At 36.3% G+C, this 23,069-nt stretch overlaps 1 protein-coding gene across 13 annotated transcripts in view; it reads left to right on the forward strand.

The window, feature by feature from the left end:
* Positions 1-23,069, forward strand: part of LOC105382920 (disintegrin and metalloproteinase domain-containing protein 11) — a 388,227-nt gene that overhangs the window by 201,655 nt on the left and 163,503 nt on the right. For all 13 annotated transcript variants that reach the window (XM_048623425.1, XM_048623415.1, XM_048623418.1 and 10 more), the window contains one exon: positions 19,553-19,603. In XM_048623425.1, coding sequence (XP_048479382.1) covers positions 19,553-19,603 — 51 coding nt within the window. The remainder of the gene's footprint in view (positions 1-19,552; positions 19,604-23,069) is intronic.

A 23,069-nucleotide genomic window follows, 5' to 3' on the forward strand; every position in this document is an offset into this window, starting at 1 on the left:
TCGTGAGATGATAAAGTTCCACTTACTAAAGTCCGATACTAAATGGGCTTATTTTTTTAATACATTTTATTGGATATTTTAATTAAATGTTTACGTTTTTAGTTGGTAATATTCCAGACGGCGTCATTACTAGCCTTTTCCGTTTAGGAATAACTTGATGATTTTCTACTGGAACTTTTTTATTGCCCGTTAGTGTAGGATGTGGGGGGTTTGCGCCGTTCGTGCAGTGAAAAGTTCATGCGCTGCGCTGCCTGCGTACCGCATTTACTTTTAATTATTCGAAAGGTGACAAAAGCTCATCAGCCCTATCCGGGATTTTAACTGTAAACCAGCACTATTGACGTATTCCATCGTGCTGAGCTCAGAGGCTCTTATAAACAGAGAAATATATGTAGTAGCACCTACTTACACTTGTTTCTGTGTTTCATAAAACTATAGTGTTATATGCCTATTGCCTATTAAATATTTTGTGTCAGAAGTAAAAAAATGCATTTTGTTTCTCGGTAAAAGTTTCGTCCAACCTGTTACTTTTCATGAGTCCTACAAAAGCAGCTGTTTCGCGGTTTTTGGACTGGCTTATTCAATTTATATAATGAATTCATGTTACATTTTACGCGGTAAAGCTATAGTTCGGTATTGATTATGAGGAAAATTTACTACGATGAAGAAGGAAATGTAATCAAAGAAATATTCACGAGCGTGATTTTTTCAAATGTATTTTAATTACCTCAGGTTTCTTCACCTCAAATGCACCGTTCCTACTTTGAATTCAACTCTTCTAACCCTGTATTAAAGACTATACTGAGAGCCAAGTGTTAGGGCTAGCTGGTCCCCACAGTACATGGTTCATGGACGATAAAGCTGGATGTTTTGTTTTATTGTGGCTGTAAACAATTTATGTCACCTTCAACTTGAGTCCCAGCACTCGGGGAGTATCGTCGTGTCGCGTTTTATTCTTCAGCTTCAGACACCACAACAAAATAATTGTTTTAAGAGTTTAGTTTAGATATTTTGTTCTATTCTAACCCTCAAATTCATTGACTGTATTGTAAACTTACACCAAAGTTAAAACTCAAGAATTTCGACTCTTTACGTCATTCAAAAAAAAAAACGTATATCCTGAAGGGTTATTTGGAACGGTGGTTCGCAATTTTATATGCAGCAGCGCTTGTACGTAGTCAAAATTTAACTCTTATGACGTAATAATTAAAACGGCGCAAAGGCAGCGTATAAGCGTGTCATTTAGAGAGTCGCTCCTTGTACATTTTATCTGGAGCATTCTCCTCCGTCGCCGACGCGCGCACGTGACTTTAATTTAGCCGCATAACTTTTTCTGCACACCTTATTTAGGGGCTACCAAGTCGTAGGTCTTACTTCTCTGGATGGAAATCACGTAATGACTGGCCCCGGGCCAAATCTGGCAGCGGCTGTATTTTCTTGTTAGCGCAATGTATTCGAACGCTAACTACTGTCATGAATTTCAGGGTTAGTTTCCCGAAAAGGCTTGGCGACGACCGCGGTTCACTCACTTAGGTACTAATCTTCGAAAAAATCAGTTTGTAGCATATAACATAATAATCTTTAAAATATTCGTATGAAAGTGATGGTATATCCGCATGAGTGAATATTCGAGCCATAACAATTGAGGAAGGCAATTTATCAATACAACAATAATCCAGCATTGCAAAGTCACTGGCATACATCTCGGGGCCGTCAGAGCGTCAGCGAGGCGCAGACACGATGTCCATTACACGTTCTATATCGATATTTGTGCCCACTAAGCGAAATTTCAATTTGATACAATGAAAGCTGGCTTGGCTCGCGGCCAGGGAGGTTACTCTATACTGACGGGAAATGAACGAACGAGAGCTGTCGTGCAATCGGCACGTTTAATACAACGAGATAAGAGTCATGGCTCGTGCAGCAGCGCTCCGAAATTTTGATTTTGTGGTATAGAGTGACCCCCATCGCCCTTCGCGGATCGAGTGCGCTTTTGTCAGCTCCTCGCTACATGCTTACTGCGCTTAAAAGGCCTACCGAGTAAGCTGGTTTTGATATTTCCTTCTCTGTTCTTTGGATGTTTTGTCGCAGTGCCCCAGTCGAGTCAGTAGAGTTGTGGCCGAGAATATAAAAATACTAAAAGTGGAAAGGTCAAAAGTTCAGAGATTTTGGTTCATTTTTGGCGGAAGTGTATATTTATTCGTACACATGCATGGGCCGTATTGAGAAGTCAAAATAAAAAATACCTAATTAGTGTTTCGAAGTACCTAATTAGTGTTAAAGCCAATACAATTTGATTCCAAAAATCGTTATCAATACAAGTTCGGGATATTGAGGCAGATATGATGCGTCGCACCCATTGAGTATATACCCGAGTCCGCGTTAAAAAAAACGGCCCTAAGACAGGACGAGGAGCCCTATTGTATGGGAGATGTACATATGAAAAAATAATAACTTCATTTGAAAACCATAATAGTCTTCTGTTCCTCTAAAATAAAATTCAAGGCCAAAAGACAAAAGGAAAAGTTTCCAAAGCTATGAACAATGGAGCACTACTCCGACAAGTTTTTCCAGTGATATGTTCTTACGAGCGGAGGCTACATGAAATGGCTTCATAATAATATGTGTCCATGATTGACACTCCATGTTCTGGCAGTCAGCCAGGAGGGTCACTTTATCTTGACAAAAAACGAACGAGCGAGAACTGGTATGCAATTGGTATTTTGGTGCCGAGTGATAGAGTCGTGGCTAGCGTGAAGTTTAGCTGTTATTAAGCTAAAGTGACCCCCCAGAGCACTTGCGATGCAGTCGAGTTGAAACGATCAGTTTTTAACATCCACACTCGTGGCCACTTCGGTTTATCACCCCAGTTTATCGCACTCAACTTTAATAAATCGTGACTCTGATTTGAGAGGTGATATAGTTTCTTTGCTTCAAGTTTGCGGAAATTTTGTTCGCATTTTGTTTTATTAAATTGAATAAATAAATAGCTGTCTTGGTAGGGATTCGTTTAGCCAATGGGCAAAATATAATATTATAGATAATAATAGGTATATTAGAAACTTTCAGGAAGCTTTCAATTTAGATTGTACAGAGAAAACGAACGATCCTGTTTAAGAATATTATTTAGATGCGAGCATAATCCATTTAAATCTGTCTCGATGTGAACGTTGCGCGCGGCCGATTACATTTATTTCTGCGATCCGTTCAGCGGCTCCAATCACTTATACACGAGTCTCATCCCATCACATAAACTCCAATACAGCCCAAGATTACGGCGAGATCTGTATGAGAAAAAAACTACATTTAACTGAATCCTGCCGTCAGCTGATTGTGGCAAGCAGACAAAGCCTTCAACTGCTGGAAGCTTGCCAGCGCTTTTATCAACATAGATTGAAATTTCCACTGGATCCAGCGGAGTGCTGATAGTGCTAAAAAAGCCGTTTGTTTGGTTCGTTAAGTGGGTTATTTTATAGTGTGACTAGGACGCGAGTGCCACGGATTGGCCGCCGGGTGAGCTCTGCACTTTGGTTCGCGAATTTCATGGATGGAATCGCCTGTGCTAGCCGCCTCTCAGCTGGCAGTTTTACTGATTGCGCGATACTATTTTCTCATGTTTTAAAAATATGGTTGCAACTAAATGTAACAGACACCATGTTAAGTAGTCTCCTTGTTCTTCTTCCTAGCCTTTTCCTTATTTAGGGTGGGCTTTGTCACATTAGTTAAGTAGTATGTACTCTATTTATCACTAACACCTGAACTTCTCATCCAAATCTCTTAGAAAGCACTCGGAACACACATTTGTGTCTCCAGCACAAAGGAGGCGGCACACAATAAATAGAGAGAAGTGTCGCCACGCGCAACCGGCTCACATACAAATCAGTCCCAGTGTCAGTTTGCTAATATAAGTGTTAACTCGCTCGTTAGGCGAGCGCGAGCGTGGCAAGGCGCCAACACTAGTATGTACATACTGTACAAACGACCATTATTATGGGTGCCTCCGGGAATTTCGCAAGATTAATTTTAATTGGTATCGCTGTTGTTTGTGTGTTTTCGTTTGTTGTTCCTCGCGGGAGAGCTATGCGGTATGGAGACCAATTTGTAAGTTTGTTGTCATCTTTGGTCTTTTTAAATGAAAGTAAATTATAAATAATACAACTAAAATATTTGTAAGGATTTTTATTCCTGAAATATATTTTATTGTATTTTATCATATTTGGAGCTATAACATATGTGAAAATCTGCATAATACCATCTGAATTACAAGTTCCCACGTTTGGTTGTAAATAAAGGTTTCCATAATAGAACTGCCATACAAAGAGTAGTAGAGCGACGCCAATTAATAAATTGTGACAAGACGAGCGAAATAAAAGGAGGAAATGATATAATATATTTCGTAGCGAGACAGCTGGCCTGCCTATCATTGAGGTACCTCTGGAGAACTGCCAGGATTATTAAGCCGAATGAGATATGATCCTACAAAATAGGTCGTTTATCTCCCACTTTTTAGGAACTTTTTCCTGAACAATGTTTGCCATAGGTACCTGCCACTGAGTGTATAATAAATAATAATAGAAATCATAAAATAGAGGTAATATGCTTGTTCGCTGGTTAGGAAGAAATTACTTACAATTTTATTGTTCGGAATATTCTAATAATGGTGACCATTGTCGTAGCAAATTTTTATACAGTTCTTGTCATAACTTTAACTGTGACTTTATCTTGCAATCCTAGTATTTTAAATACCAATTTTAAAAACTGTTATACCGTAAAAATAATAATACGTAAAATTCGTATTTACAAAAAAAATACCTACAATGAAACATATCATATATGATATATTATATATATGATTTATCATATATAATGTATTAAAGTTACCTTTCAATACCGGAGTCTACATTTTGTATCTTCGATGCTCAACCTTTGCACTGCACATAGCGGAATCGTAGTCAGGCGGTAGTACTAAAGGGTTTTAAGTCAAATTTTCTGGATATCTCCTCAGGAATTCCTCAGGGATCCCACTTGGGACCGTTACTTTTTACACTTTATATCAATGACATCGGAGGAGTCCTTAAGCACGCTGATCATTTACTGTATGCAGATGACACGAAGATCTTCAGGATCATCACTGACGAGCAAGCATGTTTGCTATTACAGCAAGATTTATGTGCTCTAACTGAATACTGTAAGGTGAACCAACTCTTTCTTAACGCTAGCAAGTGCTCCGTCATAACTTATACTCGTAAAATTAAGCCACTAGTTTTTCCTTACATACTACATTATAGCGAGCTACCTAGAGTTAATACTATTCGTGACTTAGGGATACTGATGGATAGCAACTTGACATATAATTCACATATAGACAGTATAGTTAATAGAGCATTTAGAAATTTAGGTTTCATAAATAGAGTTTCAAAGCCTTTTCAAAGTATAAATACTATTAAAATATTATATTACTCATTCATAAGATCCATTTTAGAATTTGCTTCAGTTGTATGGTCCCCCTGTTATCACATACACATCAAACGTATAGAGCAGGTTCAAGAGAAGTTCCTTAAAAGTCTATCATTCAAATTTCATTATCCCTGCACATCTTATGATTCAAGACTAAAACATTTTAATCTCACCCCTCTAAGCCTGCGACGGAAGTTAATGGACCTCACGTTCTTATATAAAATCTTAAACGGTAAAATTATTTGTCCGTCCTTATTATGTAGAATCCCTTTTACTGTGAGATCCCATGGCCTCTTGCGTTCTTTGCGTCCTCTTCGTAATAGAAATAAGTTATTTATACTTCCTAATTACAATAAAAATTATACTCGTAATAGCTATATGTATCGCACACTACACTTATATAACTCTGAATTATCAGCCTCCAACATTGACCCATTTAATGACACTATAGATGTATTTAAAAGTAAAACTTTGAAACACCTCAATCACTAATATAACTATAGTTAAGTATTAATAACTTTCCTTGTTTATGTTTTTGTATATTCCTTTCTATTCTATTCTAACTAGACATCATATTGTATAAGTAACCTACCTACAATCTTAACCACGCTATTTCAAAATTGTTATTATTTCACTTAGTAATTAAATTTTCTTATAAGTCCACTAGTTGATAGTTCTCTGGATATTTGTAAACTAAAATATAACTTAATTTTAAATTGTCGGCTCTCCGAGTCCATAATAGTATGTAAGTCTTTAAACCTGTATTTTCATAACTTATGACTGTATGAAGCCAAAATAAAAATAAATAAAATAAATAAATAAAAAAAACATAGCAGAGGCAATCGCTGGATTCCGCACAGGAATCTACTCCTCCTTCAAACAATGTGGACTCCATTGCAACTCCAGATTTCATTTAAACCTTCTTTATTTCCTGCAATAGGTTTTTTATCAGACGCTTTTCGGCGGAGATACGAGTAGCTGACCGTTTGGCTGTTTGTTGAAAGGCCAGTGTCTCCTTTAGTTTTTTTTTTCGTAGCGTCTTTTATCTGATCAATTTGGTGGATTTATTTATTGTATTTTTCGCGTCCGGTTTTTTGCAGCTTATACCTACTTGTGTTTAATTTGCTTTTATTAAACAATATCGGTGATACCACAAAATACAGAAACGTTAAATAGATGTTGCTGTAACTCTTCTTTAAATAGGGCTTCTGACAAATATCTTTTAAAAAATATGTACCTACTTAACAAAATTATAGCAATTACTCTGTGCATAAGTGCAATAAATGTCAATTTCCTAGTAACATGGCTCGTACAGCCCATATCAAAAGACATTGCCGCACAAATAAAATACACATTTCATTTTCACGGTGCAGTAAACAATATGCATTTCAGTAGCCAACAACTCAAATGGATATTTATATTTTTTTGTTCGAGAAAAAAAAAAACTGTTCCAAATTGACCTGCCAGTATTCGAGGACAAGGGAGCGAAGATATTGTACTATTGTACACAGATACAAAACAATCGTTTCGAATCTTACAAAGCAGGTTGGTTGTCTCTGTATTGTTAGCTCTTGTTATTATTGCAAGAACAGATAAAATACTCCTCTTTATGTAATAGATCGAAGGAGTTTTGTAGAGTGGATTTGGTTTTAGTTGTTCAGGTCTATTGTGTTATTTGGGTACTCTGCAGAATAACGCATTTTTTTTGCTAAATGTTTTTTTTATGATAAAAGTTTTACTTATTAAAAAAACGCTTACGACTGACACTGTGCTTATCAATCTCTTAACTTTCTAAAACCGCTTATGTTAAAAGGCATTTAATATTTTAAATAAAACTAGTTATTAGGAAAATATGATATAATATGATGCAATGCCTTTAGGAAAATCACAGATAAAAGTGTAAAGTACAGAGTAAGTGCACAGTAGAGAAGGTGACTCAGGGGATAATTCGAATCATCCTTTTTTAATTAGCTTTTTCTTTGTTACTTTATTTGGATTGTATACTAGAATAATACATTATATACCTACATATTTATATAGCCTTCCACTTGCAACAAACGACAGGTGTTGTGTTGCATACATTTCTGCTCCAGCCGAGAAAGTTGTAACATAAAAGTTATAAAATTTACAAAATGGAGCCGGAGACGCTCTCTGCTCAAATATGCGAACTTTTATTCCCCAAAAGGAGCAACGTCTTAATTAAAACTATTACGCTACACAAGTGTTGGATGAAGTTAATTATTTAAGAAGAAGAACAATAGGGGAACTGGTTAAAAGTTGGGCCGTGTCTTAGACAGGTGCTAGAGATGGGATGTAGGCGGCCGCTTTGTCTCAACTCTAGTTACTATATTTATTTATTTATGGATAGGAAAACTTACAGCTAGAGATCACAACAATAATAGCAAAATAAAAAATTGAAAGCCAACTACAAGTTTTCACATGTCTTGTATGTTAAGTACGTGGTTACTTAATTTATAGCCTTATTTCTTCTTTTGGTACCATCTCCTATCGGAGGTCGGCAACAGCCTTATTATCGAACCTTAAGAAAACTACATTTGTATTTATTAAAACTGCTGCAATGAGCCAAATTTAATCTTAGAAATATGAAAACTTAATAAAAACTCCATTCACGTCGTAAAACATTCATAATTTCGTAACGGTCTCCGTCTGAAATCTTATTTCAAAATGAAACTTACTGAACGACTCGGAATGAATGAATGCCTAAGAAACGGAATGCGAAATAAAAAAGGTTAAAAAAAAATCTTTCCACATTTTATTTTTAACGAAAGCGGCTGCGAGTGGACTCGGATTTATATGAAACATTCATGGAATATGCCGCCTCCTCCTTATGCATATTAAAAAGTTACATATCTTGATCATTCTGAGTACTACGTGCCTTCAAACGAAGTGGTAATTTTGTACTTTGCGTAAAATAAAACATTTCATGGCTGCGTTCGTGAAACGAACCCGACGTTCGAGTGTTCGACATTGCACGTACCTCTCGGTACTCCCGGATGTTTCACAGGATTTCCTTCCTTCAAATTTGACCTTTGTCTATGGTGCACGGCAAAAAGCCTTTCAAAAATTCCAAGTCATATAAAACCGAGGCTGGGCACCCACAATGTGTTCGCTGAAAAATGAAAAAGTGAATCTGCGTTCGGGGCCGGATCAAAAATCAGTGCTCATTTTTTTATCACGGGCCGAGAGCACTTTTACACGACAGCCGCACGATCTGTGTTTGACACCAGATATTCCAGCTCCGGTAAAAACTCCGCTATTTTTAGGCTCCACGGCGCTAGTGCGTCAGAAATCCTTTTGACGAATCCTCTAATACCGTCTATTTTAAAATTGCAAATGAAACGAACTGAAAAGACTCGGATTGTCACAATATATGATCGAAGGTCACAATAATTATAGTTACAAATGAATTATTACTGTACCTTATGTAACTGAGATATAAAACGACTTGAAAGTAGATGTAAATTATTAGTAAAATGCGCACACGAACAAGTTCAGAAGCAAAGCTAATACTTCCCATGCACGACACAAATCACTCCAAATCCATTAGCGAGTGTCTAAATCAGCTGTTTTCCACCATTCCACGGGAAACGCCGTTTTCCTGAAAGTGTCAAAACACGCTCGCGGCATGCGCAGCCCCAACTTCTTACAAACTGGCGAACAAACAAACCTAACTTCTACAGCGACGAATTAAAAATCAAATCTGCTTAATCCACGACAAAGAACTGACAAACTTTTTTTGCCTTAAATCTAGCAAAAACATACTTTAAGGTGTGTGTTTAAGAGTGCTTTTGGATGAATTGTGTCTACGCACGCGACGTGGCGTGTGGGAGTTTGATAAGGATAATTTTGCAAGTTTTTGTACGTGTTACTCGCCGGCTTGTTTAAGACTAATATAGTCTTTTGTTGATGAATTCAATAGCTTATGACGTTCTGATTCCATAATTTACAACAATAAACAGTCTTGTTGTAAGGGTTTAACGCAACAGGCGGCACGGCATAATAGTGTAGGTTGTATTATTTCCCTTATGAAAAAAAACCATTAGAAATAACAAAAGAACATAGTAATAATATAATATTAGGTTATTTGGTTCGTTCTTTAATCATCGATATAAGGTCTATCGACAATCAATATTTTGTAAAATTTCGGTAGTTTATAATAATAATAGTGTTTTTCCGGTAACGTTCTTCTTTCTGTAAAAGTTGTAAAATTTCCACACACACACACGCACTCACGCCTTGTACTAATGTACTCCCTTGCGGGGTAGGCAGAGGTGCATTGCTGCACCCACTTTTCGCCAGAGTGTTATGTTAGTCCCAATGTAATAGGGGGCGGGCCTATTGCCATTTTACGGGCACATCCAAGACCTGAGAACAAATATCTGTGTTTAAACAAATATCTGCCCCAGCCGGGAATCGAACCCGGGACCATCGGCTCAGTAGTCAGGGTCACTAACCACTACGCCATTCGGTCGTCTAAAATTTCCAATAATGTAAAAAAGTGCCCATTATCTATGTCATTCCATTTCCAAAATATTCATGTTCCAATGTCAAAATAGCAGCTAGTAATATTCAGTAGGTAGTGAGTCTAGCTACGAACGTTAGAGACCAATCTGCAATTAACGTAATTACTCGCCGCCGCCGCCGCCGCCACCACCGGTAGATCCCTTACCATTCATATTTTATGCGAACACGGTACATGATAAGTTTTCCAGGGCTGCCCATTAATATTTTGAAAATGTTGCCCACTGTGTCAAACTTGGGAGTTTGGACCTGAGGGGATATGTAAACAACGTTCCAAGTTATAAGTATATTTTGGTTAGATGCAGGAATTAACACAACCAACAAGAATAATAATGAAATACTTGACTGAAAACAGACAACCCTGGCTGAATACCATAAAGGACATTCACCACGGACGTTCAAATATCTCGACGTAACATATTACATATGCAAAATTCAACTCTATTACAAAAGCTTTGAAGGGTCAAAATCAAATTATCTACTGTATCTGCGAACGTTAGCGATTCTAAACGACCCCGAATATTGGATCTTGAGTGTATGAGGATAAGAATTATGATTATTGTGTATAAAGGTTATTGGATTTTCTTTTAGTGATGTGGTTGTTCCAGTACATTATTGTTTTTCTCCATCAGTACAGACTTTGCCAAGATACATGCATTATGTTTAAATAAGCACTATTTAATAACAATGCCTCCCTGCCTGAATCTGGTCACTTTTGATAGCACTTACACCTCATAATTATAATAAGTACCTTTTATATTCTATCTAATTTTAGGTAGGCATATGAACTAAAGTGAAAGATCAACAGTATCCTAAATATTCCTGTGAAAGATTTTCAGTGGGCCGTTTCCATACGCCATTCCATACGCTTACGTCAACTGTCACCAGGCCAGATAAGTCTGTGGCACTACGTATCTTTTTTGTCAGGCCATATCCGGCCGGCCCTCGACCTAGAATACGGCCTGTTGACACAATTACACCCGCCATCCGACCCCCGGAAATAATATTGTGTTTGCTTTGATTTCTCCGTTTGATTCGGAACTGTGTTCGACAGCTAACAGGTTAATTGATTCGTGAAATGACGGACAGATTAAAGCCTGCAGCTAAAATATACCCTGAATTTGTGTGCACATTTAGACCGAGAGGCGAATTGAGACTATATGGTTTATGAAATTATAATACATTTGTCATCCTTTTGGTGATTTTATTAAGTATTATAAGAATGTTATTTGTGCACCAAACTTTATGAAACCTTCTATTCTCTACTTTATTTAGATTTTCATTGACAATGGAACCTTTATTCATCATTTTTCAAAACTGCAAACTATTTTAACGGACCAAAATTCCAAATTCAAAGTGTCCTTGTAGCGCGCGCCCCGAAATAAGGAGACGGAGCGCGCCGGACAATCACGTCCCGTCCGAAAACAAAATCAAAACTCCGTTTTGTAATTACGCGCGGCACTCGGCGTTTCCGAACGTGACGCAATTTCCCGCCAAATGAGTCCGGGAGGGACATGCGTCAGTGATTTGTTGCCTGATGGCGTAACTGCGAGTATGTGTAATGAACGCTTTAGTTGAGCGTGCTTAAATGACATAAACATGCCCTTTTTGCCATTTAATAGCAGATTTTTTACCAACCAGATTTAAGTTGCCGAAATAACCAACAGATAACCGGAATCTGACCCCAATCGTTCTGAAATCAATACAGACTCGTAACTTGTTGAGCCCGCTCAATAGCCATAAATACCGATCACCATCCGACAAAGCGGGCTGACATCATAAAATTTAATATCGTACACACAGTCCGAACTAAAATTGGCTTAATAAAATAATTTAGAGTTTCGGCTTCAGTCGCGCGGGAGTCACGTGGTGTATTTAATTAATAATTTTAAAATGGTTTCCGAACGTGCCGCCCCGTCCGTTGTAAGCGGAGTTTGATTTCGGGTGCAGCTGGAACGCCATTCGAATTTTGAGCGTTGCATTGCCATGTAGTGTGTGCAGAATAATTCTTTAAAAAAGGCATTTCAACGTCCTTTGTTTCTCGGAGCTTCATATCAGAATGATATTAAATATAAATAAAATGATTTAGTATATAGGGCTTTATGTTTGTTTCACTATGTTGTCCGAACTATGACATATTATTTCTCCTGCAAAAATAATCCTACAGGTCCCTAAAATATTATGTAACTACCTGACATACCTACTTCTTATCAATTTCTGACGGCAAAAGCTTACCTTCTCAAGCAAAAGGCTTCGCAGGACGAAAATACATTTTTCCGAGACAATATCACCGAAAACGTGGCAAAATGAAATCCATTATTGTAATATCACTTGTCGGGATTGTCATCGGCCATTGTTCGCAGTATCGGAGGCTCCAGGCCCCGGGGAGCGCCCAATACAGCTGTATTTAGTATTACATCCCGAGTTATTGTTGCCTTCAGAGACCAGTACGAATTTACAAATTGAAGAAAAATACCTACTTCATTCAGTCGCTTTTTCATTATTATCTTCGTCTTGGTTTACTTTGTAATATAATCTTTATTTGCACAACAAAAACATTACAGTTTACACTTACACACGAATTTTAACACAGCTAAGAGCAATCTCTTCCAGACAATCTTTGAATAGACGGAGATGTTGGATAGGACATTCTTATAATAAACTAATACCTTTGAAATAAAACAAAACAAATTTATTTTCAACCATACGTGTGCATGTCTCTGATGGTGATGATGGATCTAATATGACTTTTAACTTGCTAAGCGGTTAGAATATGACTTGCACAGTAACTTGAAGTTTTAAGACTCCTCATCATCTGTTTATGACACCGTGATGTGTCTGACACCGCATTCTCAGCTTCAAGCTATAAAGTGAGATCAAGAGCAGCGATTTTTAATATATACCTAATCCCAGAATCCTAATAAGTGTTCAAGAGAGAACGAAGACGCGCGCCATCTTGTTTGGTAGACGTCAAACGTTGACATGACAGCTCGCGTTCTGTTCGGAAATCGAGTTACGACATCCAATATTGATACAATTGTTACTACAAACGAATCCGATATAGCTCAGGGTGGGGATAATTTGATTTCTTTGGGCAATACCTACCTCTTTTTGAGTGCGCCATAGATTGGCGAGGTCAAATTTAATGCTAATTTCCAATCATGAATACGAAACTATTTAAAATAGTTTAAGTGGTTTCGAGTTGAGACGTCCTGGTAGATTGTGCAGTAATTTATGTATATTTATAGTATGTACCTACAGGCCACCTACTGGTGATTTTATTACCTTTGAGACTGTCATGGAGGATGTTCTAAGGTTAGCTTCCAATAGTAAAAAGGAAGTAATAGTGTGTGGTGACTTTAATGTTGACCTATTAGGTGACTCTTCTAATAGGTCGAAATTGTTGTTACTTTTTAAATCATTTAATCTTTTTAATGTTTTTCTGGAACCAACTAGAATTACACCCACGTCAGCCACTTGTCTAGATAACATATTCTGTGACTGTGAGTTTAAAGACAGTAGTGTGATTAATTGTCTGAGGTCAGACCACAGTGGGCAGACCATTACCTTAGTAAACACTGACAAGACAAATAAAACTAAGGTGAGATGCAGACCGATTACTACAAAGAAAATTGACAATTACTTGAAGAAACTAGACGAAAAACTTCCGAATGTTAAATTAGATTGCAATTCTAATGAGATGTATAGTAACTTGTTTAAGATAATAGCTGATGAGTTTGAGAGTAATTTTGAAACGAAGGAAGTTTTGATTGACAATAAAATTAAATTTTGTGACTGGGCTACAGAGGGTATTCGCAAAAGCAGGGCGACATTATATGATCTGCATGAGATGAAAACATTCATACTCCGACCTGACTTTCAATCTTATGTGAAGAAATATAGCAAGATGTATAAATGTGTCTGTCACTGTGCGAAGACAATTTTTATTAATAACAAGATTAAAGACTCTGCTAACAAATCTAAGGCCGTTTGGACTATTATTAATAACGAAACGGGGAAGAATCGAACACGCGAGACAAATTTATCTTTGAAGGTAGGCAATGACATTATAACATCGAATGATGCGGTGGCGAGGGTCTTTGAAGAGTTTTTTACGAACATTCCTTTAGAGACTACGTGTAACCTGGATTCTTCGGCTGCAGCAGCTGAAACCCTGACGAAGGAGAACGCACCTTCAACCGATAAGGAATTTAAATTCAGATATATTAATACATTAACTATTATAAAAACATTTAAGTCATTAAATATGAAGAAAACTGAAGACTTGTGGGGAATTTCAGTTAAATTTGTTCTTTCTATTATTAATAAAATCGCCCCAATTTTAGCTAACATCTTTAATAAATGTATCGCTGAAGGTGTGTTCCCAGATCTTATGAAATTTAGTAAAATTATACCTCTGTTCAAAAGTGGGGATATGGAGGACCCTGCAAATTTCAGGCCTGTCTCGGTTCTTCCAGTTTTGAGTAAAATATTTGAGAGGGTCATACTCAGTCAGATGCTTTTGCATTTCAATGATGCTCGATTGTTTCATAGCCAGCAGTATGGTTTTACAAAAGGCAAATCAACAGCCGATGCCGGTACTGCGTTGATTAAGCACATATTTGACGCCTGGGAAGACCATCACGATGCTATTGGAGTCTTCTGTGATCTGTCGAAGGCGTTTGATTGTGTAGACCATCAGACTTTAATTTCGAAACTTAGATACTATGGAATAGGAGGAAAGGTTTTAGATTTGATATCTTCATATTTAGACAAGAGACAACAAAGGGTCGATATTAACAATACTAAATCACAGGGGGCTCATGTAAAAATAGGCGTCCCTCAAGGATCTATTCTAGGACCATTTTTATTCCTCATTTATATTAATGACTTGCCTATTATGGTTGAAAAATTGACTAATATAGTTTTATTTGCTGACGATACTTCTTTGCTTTTTAAAGTTAAAAGAAGAGAAAATAATTTTAATGAAATTAATTCAATTCTATCTGACATACACGATTGGTTTACCGTTAATAATCTTCTATTGAATTCTAAGAAAACGAAATGTATTAAATTTACACTGCCGAATGTAAGACAATGCGATACTAATATTATTCTAGATGGGAATAAATTGGACCTAGTTAATGATACTGTCTTTCTTGGGATGACTATAGATTCAAAGTTACAGTGGGGACCTCACATTGAAAAATTGTCTGGAAGGTTGAGCTCCGCAGCTTTTGCTGTACGGAAAATTAGACAGCTGACCGACGTTGAAACCGCCAGATTAGTTTACTTTAGTTATTTCCACAGCTTATTATCGTATGGCATTTTGCTTTGGGGTAGAGCAGCTGATATTGAAACTATATTTGTATTACAGAAAAGAGCCATCCGCTCTATATACAAACTTGGTTCCAGGGATTCATTGAGAGAACTATTTAAAGAAATTAACATCCTTACAGTTCCATGTCAGTTCATTTTTTCCAATTTAATGTATGTACGAAAGAATATTTCAACTTTTGATACAATTGGCAGTAATCATGACATTAATACTAGGAACAAGCATAAGCTGGCTTTTCCAGCGATGCGTCTGGCGAAAGTTAATAAATCGTTTTTAGGGTACTGTATTAGATTTTATAATAAGCTTCCAGCAGAAGTTGCTCAAATGCCAGAGAATAAGTTTAAGTGTTACATTAAAGAGAAACTCAGTAAAAAAGCTTATTATAAAATTGATGATTACTTAGAGGACGTTAATGCATGGCTGTGATAAGTAGTTAGCTCTGCTCATATTATTATAATAATAATTATTAAGCTTATATGTATTGTATACCAACTAGTTTTAAGTCTTTTTTTGAAAAGATGGCTCAGGAGTTTCTTGCCTCCGTTCTTCTCCTTAGACAGAAAGAGCCCCCCCTTATCCGAACGGAGAGTAATTTTTAAAAATTGACGTTCATCAGAAAATTTTATATTTGTACGATGAATAAAAAAAATTGAGTTTGAGTTTGAGTTTGAGTTTAAAATATGTTTAATACTGTTCATGCAATAATTTTGTTATGTCATACCTACCTTCTTAATAATATTACCTAGTATGCGTTGGATTGAATACTGGTATGCATGTTTTTATAAGTATACACACCATTGTACACCTGTTTTTTTTTGCCACCGTTCTTTTCCTAGACTATAAAAGCAATTTTTCTATCTGAATAGGGAGAAGTTTTTTAGTTGGCATGCACCGGGCTGTAATTCATTTTACGACGATTAAAATCTTTGATTTATTTATTATCACTTGTATTGTACCTATGACATAATGTACGATTAACTAAGATTAGGTTTATAGGGCGACGTATTTCATGTTCCTTATACGTACGGAAAACTCTAGCCACTCAGTGACTGACACTAATCTGGATAAAAAATGCTAATGGCAGCAAAAATTTTTTTTTGAGTTTATTATTTTATGACGAACGGGAATTCATAACTTAACTTTTAAATGTTGGTTAAACTTATCAATGAAAACAGTTGTATCAACGGAACATTCAAACGAATATTGCAACAAACCTTTGACACGAGCCCAACACAAACACGGCACTCGATGGAGCGGCGATACGGCCACCAAAATGGGCATTAACTTCGACAAAACTGCAAATTCGCGGTACAAATTTCGTTTCAAACTAGATTACACAAACAGATTATAATTTTCACGCGGAAATTCATGTTTTACACGTTCCGTGTGACTCGCGCATAAACAGCCCGAAAATTAAGTTTGCGCATTAGAAATTATAATTGTTGTTGGTTTGAATGCAAAAACTCATCTGCATGCCGTATGCTAACGAGCTATTATTATGTTGAAATCACTCGAAACTCGTGTTAGCGCGAATTCTCGTTGTGAGTTTGATGCTGACATCACTAATTAGGCTGGAATCGTGGAGGGAATGTAATGTGATGCTAATTTAGTTTTTGTAGCCGAATGTTGGCGCAGTCCAGTTTGTTAGTAGAGGGAAAGCCAACATTTATCAAACAGTAGACCTATGACTTTAGTGGCTAACTTGTCTAAGGTAGTTGTGGATGAAAAGACTTAAATTGCAGATACATATTGGATACAAAAACCAAAACTGGACTAGGCTTACTCAATATACTTAGTGAAAATAATTTAAAATTTGTGCGCCCAGTACAACTTATAAGACAGTAGAAGCCTGTTTTTATATAATAATATTATTATCTTCATCAGCAACACATTAAAGTAGCATTATAATTTAATCAAGTACAGATTCTCCTTCAAACTAAGCAGCACTGCATCTTAATTTGTGTCACAAATACTGCAGGGACCCATTTGCCCTAACACTTAACTTCCAAACGGCAACGACATTCATTTTAATTACAAACATTAAGTAGGACGAAAAATTTACGATTCCTGGGTCACGGAAGTTGCTCTGTAGCTATTTTTTCTTGTTCTTCGTTATTCTAAAATACAAAAATAAAAAAGTACAGTCCATCTACAACAGTTAGTGGATCCTAGCAAACTGTTAATAGATTTACCTTAATTTAAGCACAAATACCTAAATATGATTAAAATGTGTAATCAGTGGGTGCAGCAATGCACCTCTGCCTACCCCGCAAGGGAGTACATTAGTACAAGGCGTGAGTGCGTGTTTTTTTTTTTAAATGTGTAATCAGTCTGAATTTTAAGTAAATAACTGACAATGATATTTTTTTTGCAAAATCGTACTGTTTATAGGTAGGGCTGTTAAAAGTCATTATTAATTATACAGTCATATAATTAATTAAGTATTCAAATTGTATTTTTGTTTATTTATTTATAACTTTATAACACAAAATATATACGTATGTGTAGGTACAAAGGGAGGATTTAATGCTAAAAGCTATTTCTAATACTCAACCCACACGATAGAGTATTTTAAAACTATAAGTAACTATTATGAATGCATTGATTAGCGTTAAAATAGTCCCACGTTGGGCGCCAACCCCTCCGAGTCTCAACTAAATCGCTTCCGGTTCTCGTCGTAATGGCGGCCGCACTTCCGGCCAGAGCCACAGACTAGAATTATGCTAGCTAAGATTAATTGAGTTTGATTTGAGATTTCCTATGAAGCATCGTTTCTCATTTGGGCTTTGTGTAAGGATGAGGTGAGCACTGAGCAAATATTACTTCTGAATCTGACATCTACCTCTATTATACTCTTAGGAGTATTGATTACTTCTGAATGTGACTTATCTGTCTATTATACAATGGTTCAATATGTCTACCATATAGCTGTTCTGAGCTGCAACATCCCCGGACCAAGTGGCCATAATAATAGCCAACCTACGATGATAGTAGATGGGACGTTAAGAAGAAGTCTATCCAGATGAGCTAGCATAGGGCTCATTTAAGATGTGACAAGAGTTTTGCATCGCGCTCACTCATATCGCGCAACCTCAAGAGCGAGCGCGACGGAGAACTTTTGTCACGTCTTAATAGCTCCCCGTGCTACAGGGCCAGATAGTATATTTCAGTCCCAATAATTTATTGAGTAAAGCTATATTTTGCCTTTCTCCTAGAGGGCCAATGAAGCTGCAAAGTACATTTGGTAATAACCACACACGAGGTATTTTGTCGACAATAAACATCATTTGTGTGTTCATTACGTCTCACTCGGCAGAATGTGTTCCAGCGTTGTCTGAGCAAAGAGGAGTCGTATTATCAAACAGCTTTGCCAGAAACGCTCAACGTTACATTCAAGTTAATTATCTAAGGGTTTATACAGGACTAGCATGTCAAGTTCTCATTGGCTTATACTTAGCTATCACATTCACTCTGCAGTTAAGAAGATTTTTGTAGCTTAATGTTTTTACCAACATTGAGACCTAAGTAACCTCATGATATTTAAGGTAATTTGCATAGATATGTGTATTTTTATATAATTATTATGTGTACTTTTACAAATTATGTGTACTATTATGTAGTTTTCAACTGTAGGAGCATACCTATTTATAATACGATAGAAAATATTTTTTTATTTATTAAGATAGGTAGTTTTATAATATTATAATAGTTTAAGTTGTTAATTAGTTTTAGAGTTTAGTATTATTTCAATACATGGTTTATAATTTAAAAAAAAACTTCCACTAAAATATTAATACGATTAGGATTATTAATGTTTTTTTCAAAAGTGACCCAAACTTTTTTCACTGATAAGTACGTATTCTATCAACATCATAATTTATCACTCTCAGCTCCTGTAATGCCGACCTTTTTGTGTCCCCAAACACGATTTCACACGTGTATCAAAAAAAGTGAATGTCTTTCAGCAGATATTTTTCAGCGGGTCGCTAACGAGGTAATTACAATAACAATGACGGGGCGAATGGGGTGAATAGAGAAAAGCATTCTCTTCCAAACAAAATACCTTTACGGCATTGTGTTTCTGAACAACGCAGTAATTATTTTATTTTTGTTTTACGGGTTTTTGTCAATTGTATAGGGTACTTTGCGAGTCTTTGTTGTATGTATGTAGTATATTTTTTGTTATTTTACAGTGTCTTATTGTGATTGTTTCAGAAGCTGATTATACACTGGACGACTCGTTCTGGAACGAAGAGAGCCCAGTCGGTGAGTCAAAAGGTTTTGTTGCGATCTATTCCTCTCGTTACTTCTACTATATCCGTATATCCTTACCGATTAAAAAAGCAATATTAAATATTTATACTTAATTAAATGTGAAGTGTAACTCTTCACAAAACAAGAGCAGAAACAACTGACACACGATGAAAAAAGGACAGTGACGTCACAGGCGCAGGTCTCGGCAAACTTATGAATTTCCAGCGCCTAAATTTTTTCGTCGCATTTCCACGTTGCAGGAAGGAGGTCGTAATGGATATTGCTTTAACTTCCCGGTTTTTGCTCGTCCCAGAAATATATTGTGACGAAGCCCTAGGGCTGCGGAAGGCGTGTATTTCGCATTTAGCCGCAGCGCAGACACGGTGGATGGGCATAATTTCGCGGATTTCTGCGCGCGGTTTACGGACGTCCCCTCCACAATTTAGGAGGATAATAAAACCGGTGCTCGGAATTTTTTAAACTAAGGAACAACTGTTTTTGTATCACTTTTTCTTCATGTTTAACAAAAAAGAACTGGCAATGGACAACATTTCAAAAAACTAAAGCTGCTATAAATCGAAAACCATTTCGAGATTTAGCTCTAAAGGCAACAAAAAAAATGTTTTTGTATTTTTAGGATGTATCATTTTTGAGAAAATCATAAAATAGTAAAAAGTGCTGCTGACGTCATGCATCAGGTGCGATGCATTTTGATGATCAAAGCCTATATATTTAAAAACAAAGTAACTGTCACTTTCATTTTTGATTGACGTTGACGTTTTATCGTGACGTTGTTGTTTATTTGGGTCATTTTCATTAATTCTGTTCTGACACTTTCTGACTATTTTTTTTATTTATTATTAAGAGATGACCTCTATATAATATGTCCCAGACCATGCCACCGCCTACACAGCTGAAAAAATGCTTCTGATTATTTTTTTACATGATAAGTACCTACTTTCCATCATTAGAAATATCAAGCTCATTTGAAAATGACCCATTTGTTGGTTAGCATGTAAACAAAGTTTAAATGTCACTTGTCAGTGTCATTTATGTTTTTTTTCGAGACTCAGGCAATAGACAAAAAAAAAAATTGAGCCTAATATGTGACGTCACTTCCGGTTTTAAAATAATTAACTTTAAAGTAAAAAATAACATGCAAAAATTTATGTATATACAAAATAAAAAAAATACGGGTCCACTAATTTTCTATAAACTTTCCGAATAACTAATAAAAATATAGGGTAAAGGAAATGAAATGTTGTCCATTATAATAACTACCTAGTAATTACCTACCAACTATTTGCGAATGGAAAGCATTTGTACAAAATAATTTACCATCGACACGTACAGGACAATGATTCGTGCCAAATATTATTTATCGTATGAATTCTCAATTTCGCATTTATGAAACAATTTAGTGGCAGACAGGCAGAAAACTATTTCTGAAAACAATAGCTCGCGATAATGTGACGTCACATTCAAACGAGCCGTTCATTCGCTCACATTTGTCACATATCACACCGGAACTGGAATTAACATTTCGAATAAACCCCATGGTGCAGTGGTTAGTCACTGGGTAAATAATAATAATAGGTAATATTTATTCATAAAATATACTTATTAATAACTATAATGTGCATCTGTGCCTGAGCTAGACCAGAGACCAGTATTTCAGGCATCAGCGCCCTTTTATCTGAGAGTTAATTTTAAGGGAAGCTAAATGTAGATTTTAGCGTCATTTGTTTTTCATAACCGGTTAAACTATCATGAACTCATATTATGGTCATGGGCTCAATTCCCTGCTGAGGCAGATATTTTGTTATAAACCAGTTTTCATTAATTTGCCATTGCAAATCATAAGGTATTCGTACAATTAAAGCAATTTTGTACGTACATAATACAAAATAGCAACGAATTTTAAGTATGTTTATTTTTTATTGGCAATACGAGTAGTTGAAGCGGGTGTTGAATAACCCCATGAGTCACTCCCCTTTGGGCTTACTACTGCTTTTGCTTCAGCCTGTATCTATACCTGAAATACATACCTTTATGCACTATATCTAGTCGACAGCATAATAGAACGACAGCAGTTGCCGCACCATCGACATAATATCGTATCGGCTTGTTCGGGAGTATTCGGGAGTGTTCGGGAGTGTTCGGGAGTATTCGGGACACATCGCATTGATGCATTCGACATGTAAATTTGAATATCGTACGACTCTACAGGGCCAACTGTCTTTGACGTGACTAGAGTCACAACCAGTCGCAACTGATCATCTAGATGTAGAGGTAATGCTCTTAGCGTTAAGCCCACCTTTTGTGCATTTATTTATGGATATATTTGTGAAATAAAGAATTAAATAAATTAATAAATAATCGTGACTATACCGCAATTCGCCATAAATACATTGACATTGTAACTGGGCGAAGGTGCATTAAACGAGTTTATCGTTATCGATAACAGACCCGTGCCGCAGCCGCTGGTTGTTTGAGCGATTATATAGGTATATTGGCATTTTTCGATTTGCCTGGTGTGTGTGGTTTATTTTTTAAGTACCTAACAACCTAAAATGAATTTCGAAAAAGGCAACTTTTGATTTAAAAAAAATAAAATACAAAAGATGTGAACAAATATTTGGGAAATATGTTGTGATCTGTTGGGACTACGTGACTCCACAAACGGTACAGCAGACACTTGTACAATCCTCATGGCACTTGTACAACACTGTTTATTTGTTATTCTTGACATCGAAAATACATATACTCGTATTATAAACTGATAGATGCGTTTTTTATACACGTACATGAACGAAATATTTACACAAAATTTTAAAGGTCCCAAATTTTTAAACATCTAATTTAGAATTTAATCAACAAGGACCAGAAAACAAAAAAAAGTGATCAATTATTTAAGTACATTTTTAGCTGATATTATTCTGAGTCGCGAGCACAAGTTTCGATCCTCCGTTAACGTTGCGTATCATCAACTGTCACTGTCAAAATGTAAGGCAAAGTTAGTTCCAAAAGTGACATTTGTTTTTTCCATATGTTAGGTGGAATTTCACCAAACGCTAAACGTATTTAGTAGCCTGTCATACGTCTGTCAGTTAGTACAAAATGTATTTAAAATTTGATTTAAATACGTTTAGCGTTTGGTAAAAGTGACCCTTCGTGTAGATTCGAAAATAGTATCTATATAAAATTTACTTCAATATGGCTGACAGCGGCGCCGCGTCATTAAGCCAGCTTTTTCCGTTTAGGAGTAATGTGATGCTATTGACACTGTACTTTTAATAGCTCGTGATTGTACCTATATCCACTTAAACTCTTACTGAGCTACCACAAAAAACTTTAAACACTATTTAACTAGTGTTTAAAACGAAATTTGACAGATTTTGTCGGCGTATAACAGCGCTAAACACCTGTTAAATACTGTCTTAGTTTTTGTGGTAAGGCCCTAAGGGCCTAAAACACT

Source organism: Plutella xylostella, chromosome 10 (genome assembly GCF_932276165.1).
Source record: "Plutella xylostella chromosome 10, ilPluXylo3.1, whole genome shotgun sequence".
NCBI lineage: Eukaryota > Metazoa > Arthropoda > Insecta > Lepidoptera > Plutellidae > Plutella > Plutella xylostella.